The sequence below is a fragment of the Pelophylax lessonae genome, assembly GCF_965119305.1.
Source record: "Pelophylax lessonae genome assembly, chromosome: 12".
Lineage (NCBI taxonomy): Eukaryota > Metazoa > Chordata > Amphibia > Anura > Ranidae > Pelophylax > Pelophylax lessonae.
This window is the reverse complement of record NC_138779.1, coordinates 168,576,284-168,589,725: the sequence shown is the minus strand read 5'-3', so window position 1 is coordinate 168,589,725 and position 13,442 is coordinate 168,576,284. Positions and strand designations below refer to the sequence as shown.

The 13,442-nt window shown below is 41.1% G+C and overlaps 1 protein-coding gene across 1 annotated transcript in view; it reads left to right on the top strand.

The window, feature by feature from the left end:
• LOC309568939 (receptor-type tyrosine-protein phosphatase H-like) overlaps positions 1–13,442 on the top strand; it is a gene marked incomplete at its 5' end in the record, with an annotated part of 1,053,085 nt that overhangs the window by 91,209 nt on the left and 948,434 nt on the right. Inside the window, 3 exons of the mRNA XM_082274706.1 lie at positions 4,597–4,866; positions 4,960–5,229; positions 5,323–5,592. Of these exons, the coding sequence (XP_082130832.1) occupies positions 4,597–4,866; positions 4,960–5,229; positions 5,323–5,592 (810 nt within the window). The remainder of the gene's footprint in view (positions 1–4,596; positions 4,867–4,959; positions 5,230–5,322; positions 5,593–13,442) is intronic.

The following is a 13,442-nucleotide window of genomic DNA, read 5'->3' as shown; positions in this document are numbered from 1 at the left end:
ACCCTGTGCGCACGCCTATGTCACCGCCACATCCACCACCACCTCAACCTCCCTCCTACTCCATATGGGCCTCGTCCTTCAGAGATGAAGAAGAACATTGTTTTATTTTTCTGTTTTTTTTTTGTTGTTTTAAGTTATTTCCCTATCCACATTTGTTTGCAGAGCACTTGCCATGCTCTTAATTACGTTTTGCTGCCATTTGCAGCACTCTAGCCCTTTCCTTTGGTGTTTTAGAGCCATTTTAGTGCCTTAAAGTTCGGGTCCCCATTGACTTCAATGGGGTTCGGTGTCCGGGAAAAGTTCGGTAAAAGTCCGGGACACGGACCCGGACTTTTTTTTAAAGTTCGGCCGAACCCGTCGAACACGGACATCTAGGTGTCCGCTCAACCCTAGTAGGGACGGATTGCACCTAAATGGGGAGGGTGCAGCCGTACTGGGTGAGTGGATGGCCATAAAGTTAGAGGGGCTTTTAAACTAGGTGATGGGGGGAGGGTACAGATGTAGAATAAGCCAGGGGGGAGCAAGATACAGAGGGCACAAAGGGGGACATTAGCGGTAGGGAGTTCAGAGCCCCTAAATCCAAGGTGGGTATGGGGAAAAATCTCAAGACCAGCCTAAAAACAACATCAAACGAGGATATATGCAACCGGTCAAAATTACGAGGTTTGTTTACCAATGCCAGAAGACTGGCCAACAAGATGGGAGAGCTGGAGCTACTGATGTTTGAGGAGGATTTTGTGGGGATAACAGAGACTTGGTTCGACAGCTCTCATGATTGGATGGCGACCATTCAGGGGTATTCCCTTTATCGCAGGGATAGAGAAGGTAAATAAGGGGGAGGAGTATGTCTGTATATTAAGAACAGTGTACAGGTAAATATGAGGGATGATATTAATAATGGAGCTATGGACGAGGCAGAATCCCAATGGGTAGAACTTAAAAGGGAAGGCACTATAGGGAAGGTAGTATTGGGCGTATACTATAGGCCCCCCAACCAGAGGGAGGAGGGGGAGGCGGACCTCTTTTTACAGATAGGATTGGCAGCAAGGATGGGAAATGTAATTATAATGGGGGACTTTAATTATCCAAATATAGACTAGGCAGAAGGAACCGCGCATTCAGCCAAAGCTCGGCAGTTCCTAAATGTTTTGCGGAACAATTTTATGGGTCAGATGGTGAACGCACCGGCAAGAAACAATGCGGTACTTGACCTACTGATTACCAACAATACAGACCTGCTCACGGATATAGAAATACGGGGCAACTTAGGAAACAGTGACCATAGGTCAATTAGTTTCAGTATTAATCATAGTAATAGGAAACACAAGGGTAATATAAGGACACTGAATTTCAAAAGAGCCAATTTCCCAAAACTGCGCCCTCTGCTAGAAAATATCAAATGGGATAGAACCCTGGGAACAAAGAACACAGAGGAGAAATGGAAGTGCTTCAAGAGCATACTAAACAAAGGGATTGGCCAGTGCATTCCAAAGGGAAATAAATTTAAAAGAGCAAAACTAAACCCTGAGTGGCTAAACTCCAACATAAAAAGGCATATTAATACTAAAGAAAAGGCCTTTAAAAAGACTGAGGGGTCATTGGCAGCATTCAAGCATTACAAAGAGTGTAATAAGAAATGTAAAGACAAAATCAAGACGGCTAAAATAGAACACGAGAGACATATAGCGGAAGAGAGTAAAAAGAACCCCAAGAAATTCTTTAAGTATATAAACAGTAAGAAAGCGAGGCCAGAACACATTGGCCCCATAAAAGACGACAAGGGAAATATGGCCAAAGAAGACAGAGAAAAGGCAGAAGTGTTAAATAATTTCTTCTCTTCAGTCTTCACAAAAGAATCGGGGGGCTACACTAACCCAGCTTGTAAGGCTAAACTAAATAATACACCTCAGGAAGTACCACCATGGCTAACAGAAGATAGACTTAGAACTAAACTAGAGAAACTTAACATAAATAAATCACCGGGACCGGATGGCTTGCACCCGAGGGATCTTAAAGGACTCAGCCAGGTGATTGCCCGACCATTATTCTTGATCTTTTAGGATAGTCTACAGACGGGTATGGTGCAAGCTGATTGGAAAAAAGCCCACGTGGTACCAATATTAAAAAAAAGGGCCAAGATATATCCCAGGTAACTATAGGCCGGTCAGCCTAACATCAGTAGTCTGCAAGATTTTGGAGGGGATGTTAAGGGACCACATACAAGACTTTAGTAATTAAAACTGTATTATTAGTAGTAATCAGCATGAATTAATGAAAAATCTTTCTTGCCAAACCAATCTATTAACCTTCTACGATGAAGTGAGCTGCCACCTAGATAAAGGTAAGCCTGTGGATATGGTATATCTGGACTTTGCAAAGGCCTTTGACACCGTTCCCCACAAACGCTTACTGGGTGAGGGTACTGGAACAATAGGGGTTTACAGGGGTGGTGGTGTCAACACAACCAATCACAGACATGTATATTTTCAAATGTACAATAGAAATGGGAGTGTATGTAAATGAACCAACTGAAACTGTGTGCAGGAGTTTCCAGATGTTCTGATTACAATGGAACCAGCATGGATTCTCATGAACACGCCCATGCCAGCACATACACATATACTCCCTTCATAACCTGTTAGAGTGAATCCTATATAATATAGTTCATAAAAACCATATTTGATAGTGATCATGCTACTATTCCAGTAAATGAGACTTCATCTGCAAAAGACAATAGCAGCAGTATTTCAATCATGCGGATCAAGCATAACCGAAAGCTGCCAGCCATTAATCCTGGAAAAGGGCAGATATTATCAAAATGATAATTCCACATCACAAACATATCTCCATCAGTGAATACCAAGGCCCCGGCTGGCTGATATACATTTGTGTGGTGGAGTTCACCTTGCACTGCCATAGATCTGGACCAGCACCGCTGATAAGGATGATCAGGCTACAAATAGCGTGGCCCTTAATGTGCCTGTAAAGTGGTGCATTTGTGCGATGTATGTAGCCAGCTGCAGAAATACTGACATTTGTAAAGGAAAAAATGTAATTTAAAACTTGCTCGCGGCTGTAATGTATTGTTGCCTCCCGGCAATACAGATAAAAAAATGAAAAATAAAAATGGCGTGGGGTCCCCTCGGGTCTGGTATGGATTTTAAGGGGAACCCCACGCTAAAATTAAAATGGCATGGGGTTCCCCCAAAAATCCAGACCAGACCTTTATCCGAGCACACAGCCTTGCTGGCCAGGAAGGGGGTGGGGGCTAGCGAGCGCCCCCCTCCTGAACCATACCAGGCCACATGCCCTCAACATGGGGGGGTGGGTGCTTTGGGGCAAGGGGGGCTCTGCCCCCACACCCCAAAGCACCTTGCCCCATGTTGATGGGGACATGGGTCTCTTCCCCACAACCCTGGGCTGTGGTTTTGGGGGACATTGTACCCCTACCCATTCAACAAAAAAGTGTACAAAAAAAATAAAGACAAAAGCCAGTTTTGGACAAGTCCTTTATTAAAAAATAAAAAAATAGTGTCCCCCGATGGTCAGTCGCCTGCCCGCCCGCAAAGTAGAAAAAAGAAGCTCCTGCTTCTTCGGAGGCTTCTAGCGCTATGAGCTGTTTTGTATTGAACTGACGTCATGAGCCGCCCCACAGTGCACTGCTCAGGTGCAGTGAATAAATTGCTGATGTCATGTAATTTTTTCACTACACCTGAGCAGTGCATTGTGGGGTGGCTTGTGACATCAGATCCCTATAAAAGAGTTGTCAAACTCAAAACAACCCATAGCGCGGGAAGCGTCCAAAGAAGCAGGAGCTTTTTTTTTTTTTTTTTTCTATTTTTCGGGCTGGCGGGCAGGCGGGCGACTGATCATCATGGGACACTATTTTTTTATTTTTATTTTTAATAAAGGACTTTATTCTTTTCCTGCATATACAGTATTTTATATTTGAATTGTACAATAGGTTAAAAATATGCCTCTTTAGAGATCCACTCCCGTTTTAAATGAATGCTCTGTCCCTAATTAAAATACATTCTCTGTCTATAATTGCTTGCTGGACACATAGCAAAAAAGGGCACCTTGGAAAGTTTTTTGAAATGTTGACAAATAAGGATTATGAATCTGTTTTTTAGTCTTTAGACTAAAAGATATCTGCAAATGAACCAGTTTTCATATGAATTTGTGTATTGCTACTCTGCATATGTGGATAATGATCTTTGCTTTGTCTCTTTAGTGCCCTCTGTAGTTAAAGGCTTAAACGTATCCAACATATCTCCTCATGAAGTGACAGTCTTTTGGAAAGAATCCAGTGACCCAAATAACACAACATATACCTATACTGTGACAGTGCAAGGACAAGATTTTGTGGAAAAAAATAATTTAAAAAATACCAGCAAGGTTGTGTCAAAACTAGAACCGGGATCAGATTACAACATTACTGTCTATGCAGTCACTAACAATGGAGTTTATAGCCCAGCTTCTGACATTGTTAATGCCACAACATGTAAGTTAATGTTTATGTAAACTAGTTTTGATATGAATTTATGTGTTGCTACTTTGTATGTGTATAATGCTTTTTGCTCTTTGTCTCTCTAGTGCCCTCTGTAGTTAAAGGCTTAAATGTAACCAACATATCTCCTCAAGAAGTGACAGTCTTTTGGACAGAATCCAGTGACCCAAATAACAAAACATATACCTATACTGTGACAGTGCAAGGACAAAATTTTGTGAAACAAATTCATTTAAAAAATACCAGCACGGTTGTGTCAAATCTAGAACCGGGATCAGATTACAACTTTACTGTCTATGCAGTCACTAACAATGGAGTTTATAGCCCAGCTTCTGACATTGTTAATGCCACAACATGTAAGTTAATGTTTATGTAAACTAGTTTTCATATGAATTTATGTGTTGCTACTTTGTATGTGTTCAATGCTTTTTTGCTCTTTGTCTCTCTAGTGCCCTCTGTAGTTAAAGGCTTAAACGTATCCAACATATCTCCTCAAGAAGTGACAGTCTTTTGGACAGAATCCAGTGACCTAAATAACAAAACATATAACTATACTGTGACAGTGCAAAGACCAGATTTTGTGGAACAAATTAAATTAAAAAATACCAGCACAGTTGTGTCAAATCTAGAACCGGGATCAGATTACAACTTTACTGTCTATGCAGTCACTAACAATGGAGTTTATAGCCCAGCTTCTGACATTGTTAATGCCACAACATGTAAGTTAATGTTTATGTAAACTAGTTTTCATATGAATTTATGTGTTGCTACTTTGTATGTGTTCAATGCTTTTTTGCTCTTTGTCTCTCTAGTGCCCTCTGTAGTTATAGGCTTAAACGTATCCAACATATCTCCTCAAGAAGTGACAGTCTTTTGGACAGAATCCAGTGACCCAAATAACACAACATATACCTATACTGTGACAGTGCAAGGACAAGATTTTGTGGAAAAAAATAATTTAAAAAATACCAGCACAGTTGTGTCAAATCTAAAACCGGGATCAGATTACAGCTTTACTGTCTATGCAGTCACTAACAATGGAGTTTATGGCCCAGCTTCTTACATTGTTAATGCCACAACATGTAAGTTAATGTTTATGTAAACTAATTTTAATATGAATTTGTGTATTGCTACTCTGTATATGTGTATAATGCTTTTTGATCTTTGTCTCTAGTACCCCCTGTAGTTAAAGGCCTAAAGTAATACTAAAGTCTATTTTTTTTTTGTTAAAAATAACAAACATGTTATAATTACCTGCTCTGTACAGTGGTTTTGCGCAGAACAGCCCAGATTCCCCTCTTCTCGGGTCCCTCTTTGGTGCTCCTGGCCCCTCCCTCCTGTTGAGTGCCCCCACAGCAAGCAGCTTGCTATGGGGGCACCCAAGCCACTAGTGCCTGTGTCCATTCAGACATAGAGCCACAGCCCAGCCCGCCCCTGCCCCCTCTCTCCTCTCATTGGCTCACCGACATTGATGGACAGCAGCAGGAGCCAATGGTGCTTCACTGCTTTCTAAGCCAATGAGGAGGGAGAGACTCGGACAGCCGAGTCTCTTGTGCAACATTGCTGGCTCAAGAGGGAGCTCAGGTAAGTACTAGGGGGCTAAGGGTGGGCTGCTGCACACAGAAGGTTTTTTTATCCTAACCACTTCCCACCTGGCTGTCATTTTGCTATAGGTTTTCCATTATCCTGACTGGACGCGGCAATCGGTGGGGCAGTGTGTCGGTCTGATCTAGGTAAAGAACCTATGGCGTAGGCTCTTTACCATGTGATCAGCTGTGTCCAATCACAGCTGATCACATGGTAACCAGGAAGTATCCAGTTTCCTCCATTCGCACTGACCAGGCATGGGTAGTGAACAGCCGATCAGCTGCTCTCCTGACAAAGGGGGTAAATAAAGTATGAACTGGCAGCTTGAACTAGTAAATGAAGTTGAAAAATATCAGAATTACTAGCTTGATCAACAGGTGAAAATAAAGGGGAAAAAAACACATAAATACTACATTCATTCATAATGTACACTACATTTATAACATCTAAGACATGGTAAGCTAAAATATAATATTTTTTATTTTTTGGTTTAATAAAAATTTAAGGTACTGTAAGTGTATCCCAGTCATCGCCAGTATAGTTGGCCATAGTTAGAACCAAAAACTTGAAAAAGGAAAGGTAAAAAAATAGCAAGTCTGTATCTCAACACTGTCACAATATTATTATCGTAATAAATAGCAAAATAGATCAATAAAGCATAAAGAAAATGTCTAAAAAGACAAAATTAAGTTTGATAAGGAAGTCTAACAAGAGTTGAAACGGGGAGTGGTATTTGCTACCTGTTTGAATACAAAAATTGTGCTTCTGTTAGACTATCCTGAAGAGTGCCACATTCCTGATATAGGACTAGAGTGAAAAATTCCCCTGGTTGTGGGATTTTTAAGGCACTTGAAGAAAATTCAATATAACATCAAAAAATTTGTAAAATATAATTTATTGAAAGTACAAAAAAAATTATTTAAAATACGGCAAGCTATATACAATACATGACAGAGGTAAGCAGATGACAACCGAAGGACCCCAGGGTGTATACCCAACGCGTTTCGAAGACAAATTGTAAGCTCCTTCTTCAGGGGTAACCTTGGGTGGTTGTTTGTTTGTAATTAATTATACAAGTAAATGGTTTGTATGTTCATAACACTGCATATATAATTCATATGTCATATAACAAAACTTAGACATAGAAATATCACAGATATAAGAAAAATTAAAAAAATACACTTACAGATTCTGCTTTGTTAGTTAGGATTGTAGGCTTGCCAAAATATCTAAAAACAGGCAATCAGAGTGCTCAGAGGTCTAACCAATAATGTGTTGCTCAGGATGATTAAAAGGTTTTCACTAATCGTCCACAAATGATAATCCTATAGATGTGTGCTGACCAGCAATTTGCTGGTTGGGAACAGCTGAAATCCAATAGTTGGAGATCCTGCTAGATGAAGATTAAGGAAAAGGGGTCAAAAAAGATGTATACCAAAAGTGAAGATCTATAAATAAAATGGAAAAATTGTCTGTTATGTATTGTGATAACAAAGGTAAATGTTGGCCCATGTGTTTTAGCTAAAATCGACATATATATGTATATATATATATATATACACACAAGTAAGTATATGCATATGCAAGACTTTAAATGTCAGTCCAAACTGACATTTTAAATAGGTTCTATCATTTGAGAAACCAAATGGTGACCAGATGAAAAAATACTGGGCTATAAGCTTCATTTGGAATTGTAATTAAGGGGTAGTAAAGACTTGTCAAAAATGTGGACATTGCAGATAATATAAAATAAAAGTCAAAACGTTTACCTTAATAGAGTTCAGAGGAGAAAAATGTTTGAAAAACCATCTTGTTTCTGGCAGAGAGCAATGCAGCTGCCTGTCAGCAAGTATGGGTATATACAGTATTACCTGAGGAAATAGGTGGATGGGTTGTGGCTCTGTGTGATTGCCTGATGGCAAATCTCCAAAGGCTGTCCCCTGTTCGGATTCTCTGGTACACAGGGGCTGATCGCAGCCCCTGCTGCGCATGCGCAAGGCATGACGCGGTGGAGATGCGGCCAGCTCCTGCGTTCCACCGGCACGGAGTAATTCCGTCAGCGTGGAACGCAGGCGGAAGAGGGCGAGCATGCGTGATGGATCTCATAAGAGATCCAGATGGCTGTGCAATGTCTCAACCGGCGGGCTGCGATCAGGTGGCGCCCATCTCCGTGCCGGGCATGTCCCCAATACGCACACTTGTAGAAACCGGATAAGTATTTAAGTACATGGCAACATGTCTGCATTCTAAGTAGCAGGAATTCTGCCAAAGCAAGAAATTATTTAAAAAAAATGCATATAACTGTTGAAAATAATAATTGTATAAATTAATTGCTGGTGCTATATGGATATTAAATAACATCTTTGTATTGAACAATATTAAGGCTTATTGGTCAAATCTGAGCAGTCTGGTAACCTAAATATGACAGTGTGAAGCTGAAGAACTGGCTATCTATAGTAAGATAAAGAATGCAAATCACAATAACAACATAGAATAGAATAACATATTTAGTATACAAAACAAATGAGCAAAGTTTCAGTTTATTTCCCCATGCCTCCTGATGTAAACCCCTCTAAGAAAGGTTTGAATGACATCATTTCATTTAGAACAGGTGGTTCAGTGGCTCTGAGAATATGAATCCATCTTAGTTCCATTTGTAAGAGGACTTTATTCCAGTCGCCACCTCTGGGACTGGGATGGATCCTGTGACTTTACATGATTGATGGCTCGCTCCTGATACATTTGCAGTCTGCTTTGTACCTCTTGTGCAATGCAAGTTCTGCCTGCCTCTCCTCCCTATCTGCCGGTCCGTCAGTAACTGTTGTCACTGTGTGTAGCACAGTTAACACAGCAAAAGAGGCCAAATTTTTGCAGGACTAAATTACAATCTTAGAAAAGTATACTGTTAAATAACACCTCACTTCAATCTGTGGTATTGGGGGGCCACAGGTTTATCACACCAGTTCTACAAATAACTGGCCAGTAACTGTTGTCACTGTGTGTAGCACAGTTAACACAGCAAAAGAGGCCACATTTTTGCAGGACTAAAATATAATCTTAGAAAATTATACTGTTAAATAACACCCCACTTCAATATGTGGTATTGGGGGGCCATTGGTGTATCACACCAGTTCAAAAAATTGGCCAGTGAGTTTGGCACTGTGTGTACCAGACTTAACACAGCAAAAGAGACAATATTGTTGCAGGACACAAATACACTTGTAAAAGTTTACTCAGATAACAACCCACTTCAATATGTGGTATTGGGAGGCCATTGGTGTATCACACCAGTTCAAAAAATTGGCCAGTGAGTTTGGCACTGTGTGTACCAGACTTAACACAGCAAAAGAGGCAATATTGCTGCAGGACACAAATACATTTGTAAAAGTATACTCAGATAACACCCCACTTCAATACGTGGTATTGGGGGGGGGGCAAAGGTTTATTACAACAGTTCTACAAATAATTGGCCAGTAACTGTTGTCACTGTGTGTATCACTGTTTACACAGCAAGAGGCCAAATGTTTGCAGGACTAAAATACACTCTTAGAAAATTATACTGTTAACCACTTGCCGACCGCCGCACGACTATCTACGTCGGCGGTCAGCCCCTCACAGGCAAACTAACGTAGGGCTACGTTGCTTGCTTGTGAGGGTCTAGGGAGCGAGCGCGCGCCCCCGGAGGCGCGCTCCCGCTCCCGCGTGGTCACGGACCCCCCCGCGCGTGTGACCAGCGGACCCGATGTCCGCCGGCCACTCGGCGATCGGCGGGGGAGAGGGAGAATGTCAGGCAGCTTGTGTAAACAAGCTGCCTGTCATTCTCCTCGCTGTAAAGACACTGATCACTCGGATCTACTATGTAGATCCGTTGATCAGTGTCCTTACAGCTCAAGCCACAGCCAATCACAGTAGTAAGCACGCCCCTAGGGACACACACAGCCCCTCCCTCCCAAATAAAGTTAACCCCTTCACTACCAGTGTATTTTTACAGTAACAGTGCATATATATAGCACTGATTACTGTAGAAATGTCACTGGTAACCCCAAAAGTGTCAAAAATGTCAGTCAAGGGTCCGATCTGTCCGCCGCAATGTCGCAGTACCGCAAAAAAAATCGCAGATCGCCGCCATTACGCGTTAAAAAAAAAACAACAAAAATGACAAAAATCTTTCCCTTTGTTAGTAAACGCGATAACTTTTGCGCAAACCAATCAAAATACGCTTTTTGCGATTTTTTTTACCAAACATAGGTAGCATAAAACAAATTGGCCGAAAATGTTAAAAAATTTTGATTTTTACATTTTTTTTGGGGGGAATTTCATATAAAAAAATGTGAAAAATATTGCTATTTTTGCAAAATTGACGCTCTTTTTTTGTTTATAGCGCGTGATCAAAAAATCGCACAGGTGATCAAATACCACCAAAAGAAAGCTCTGTTTGTGGGAAAAAAAGGACGTCAAATTTGTTTAGGTACAGCGTCGCACGACCGCGCAATTGTCCGTTAAAGTCACGCAGTGCCGAATCGCAAAACACCCCCTGGTCGGAATGGGGGTAAAATCTTCCGGGGCTTAAGTGGTTAAATAACACCCCACTTCAATATGTGGTATTGGGAGGCCACAGGTTTATTACACCAGTTCTACAAATAATTGGCCAGTAACTGTTGTCACTGTGTGTAGCACTGTTTACACAGCAAGTGGCCAAATTTTTGCAGGACTAAAATACACTCTTAGAAAATTATACTGTTAAATAACACCCCACTTCAATATGTGTTATTGGGGGGGGGGGGCACTTGTCTATCACAGCAGTTCAAAAAAATTGGCCAATGAAATTGGCACTGTGTATCAGACTTACAGTAACTCAGCAAAAGAGGCAATATTGTTGCAGGACGCAAGTAAACATGTAAAAGTATACTCAGATAACACCCCACTTCAATATGTGGTATTGGGGGGGGGGGGCAATTGGTCTGTTATACTAGTTATAATACATTATAAGTGCTTTTGTCACTGTGTGTAGTATTGCTGCAGCAATGCTCAGTCACCACACCTGTCACAATGCTGCACAGTGCACAATAATACTACTAATCCACTATAATATGCTTTCTACAAAGTATATTATACTGTGGATTACCCCCTCTCCCAACCCCCCCCCCCTTTTTAGTGCACTGCACAGCAATACCAAAAAAATTGCAGCCCTTTAAATGACTTTTGTGGACATTAAAAGAGCGATTTGTGTCGCTGCAGATGACGATCTCTAACTGCCCCTAAAGCACAGACTGGATACCTGTCCCTATACTGGAGAGAGACTGGACCTATACCAAAATACCAGCCCTGAAAAGGACTCTTGTGGACATTAACAGAGCAATTTGTGTGACTGCATCCGATCTCTAACTGCCCCTAAAGCAACGACTGGATACCTGTCCCTAAACTGAAAAGATACTAGTAGACCTATACTGAAATACCAGCCCTGAAAAGGACTTTTGTGGATCTTCACAGAGCTATTTGTATCTAGCAAACTCTCCCTCGTGAGCACAGCAGACCTCTCCCTACAATGGCAGAAAGCGGAATGTGAAATGGCTGACAGCTTAGGTCTATTTATAGGGTAAGGGGCATGTCCATGTGCTGAAATGTTTCAATTGGCTGTCCCGTTCCACCTGTCGGCTGTGTCATGGGTCAAAGTTCTCCCCAATGTAAACTAATATGGCCGCCGCGAACGACGCCATGTGTTCGCAAATTTGGCCGGTAGCAAACAAGCAAAATTTGCCGCGAACCGACCGCCGGGCGAACTGCAAGGCCATCTCTATGTGTTAATAGGTTTGCACCTGTTATAATATTTTGTTTGGTTTGAGTACCTTTCTTATGTATACTTAGTGCACAAAATAGGTTGAGCTCAGCTTTATTATATATCACTATATCATTTTTTATCACTTAACATTTTTTCCCACGTTTATGTTGCGGCTCCCACTCAGGTTTATTATTTTTTGCAAGTTAATTGTAATTATTGTTTTTGAGTTTTCATAATATTTACTGTTGCGCGGGTACTATTGGTGCTTAACGCCAATTCTTTCCCGAGTGTAGTGAAGTGATGTAGAAGGAACTGGGCTGGGGTATGTTGTAAGGATAAGGTGGAAATTTGTGAGATTAATTCATGGACTGGAGCAGCGCCAACATTTATCTGTGATATCAGGAATACATTTATTGAGTAAGGAGGGTGTGCTGTACCATCGGATAAGGGATTTGTAATTATTTTCTTGTATTGTGACCTTAAGAGAGCCTTTGTGTGCTACAGTGTAGATACGTTCCCATTGATCTTCAGATAGTTTAGCCTGCAGATCCCGTTCCCACATTCAGCATGCCTTCCCTGACTTAGGGGGAAGTGGAATCAAAGAGCATATTATTGATGGTAGAGATCATGTGTTGTTGAGGTGAGGTTTGAGTGCTAGGGATGATTGAACTTTTGAAAAGTTTGGTTAGACCAGAACACCCGAACTTCCCGAAAGTTTGGGTCTGGATTCCAGAACCCCATTGAAATCAATCGGACCCGAACTTCGGTAATCAAAAACCACAATTTTGAAGCCCTAAAACCCAATAAATGCCCCTAAAAAGTGCATACGGTTCTGGGTCATGCCCCAGGGACTATTAATCACACAAAAAAAAGTTCTTAAAAATTGTCGTTTTTGATAGAGAGCCAATTATTGAAAAAATTATTGAAAAAAAAAATTAGATTTCTTTGGATTTAGTGTCTGGGGGGGGGTCTAAAAAGTGTACATGTGAAGTTTCAGCTCTGTAGCATGTCCAGAACCAGAAAAAAAAGATAATTTTTCTTAGAATTTTTATTAGCGCAGGGATGGGGCTACGCTATTTTCACACCTGGGCATTTTGTTGCAGGCGTTTATTGGGCTTTTTTGTGGAAGTCTTTGGAGGCAGGCATGACATCTGAACTTCTGTGTAGGGGTATATATATATACACACACACACATATATGTATATATACACACATATAGGTGTGAAAGGAGCAGAACCCTATCCCTGCGCTAATGAAATAATTTGCAGGGATAGGGTTCCTCTCCTTTCACACCTATATGTGTGTATATATATATGTGTGTGTATATATACCCCTATACAGAAGTTCAGATGTCATGCCTGCCTCCAAAGACGCCCAAAAAATGCCCAATAAACGTCTGCAACAACACACCTGGGCGTTTTTGTTGCAGGCGTTAATTGGGCTTTTTTGTGGAAGTCTTTGGAGGCAGGCATGACATCTGAACTTCTGTATAGGGGTATATATACACACACACATATTTATATATATATATATATATATATATATATATATACACACATACACACA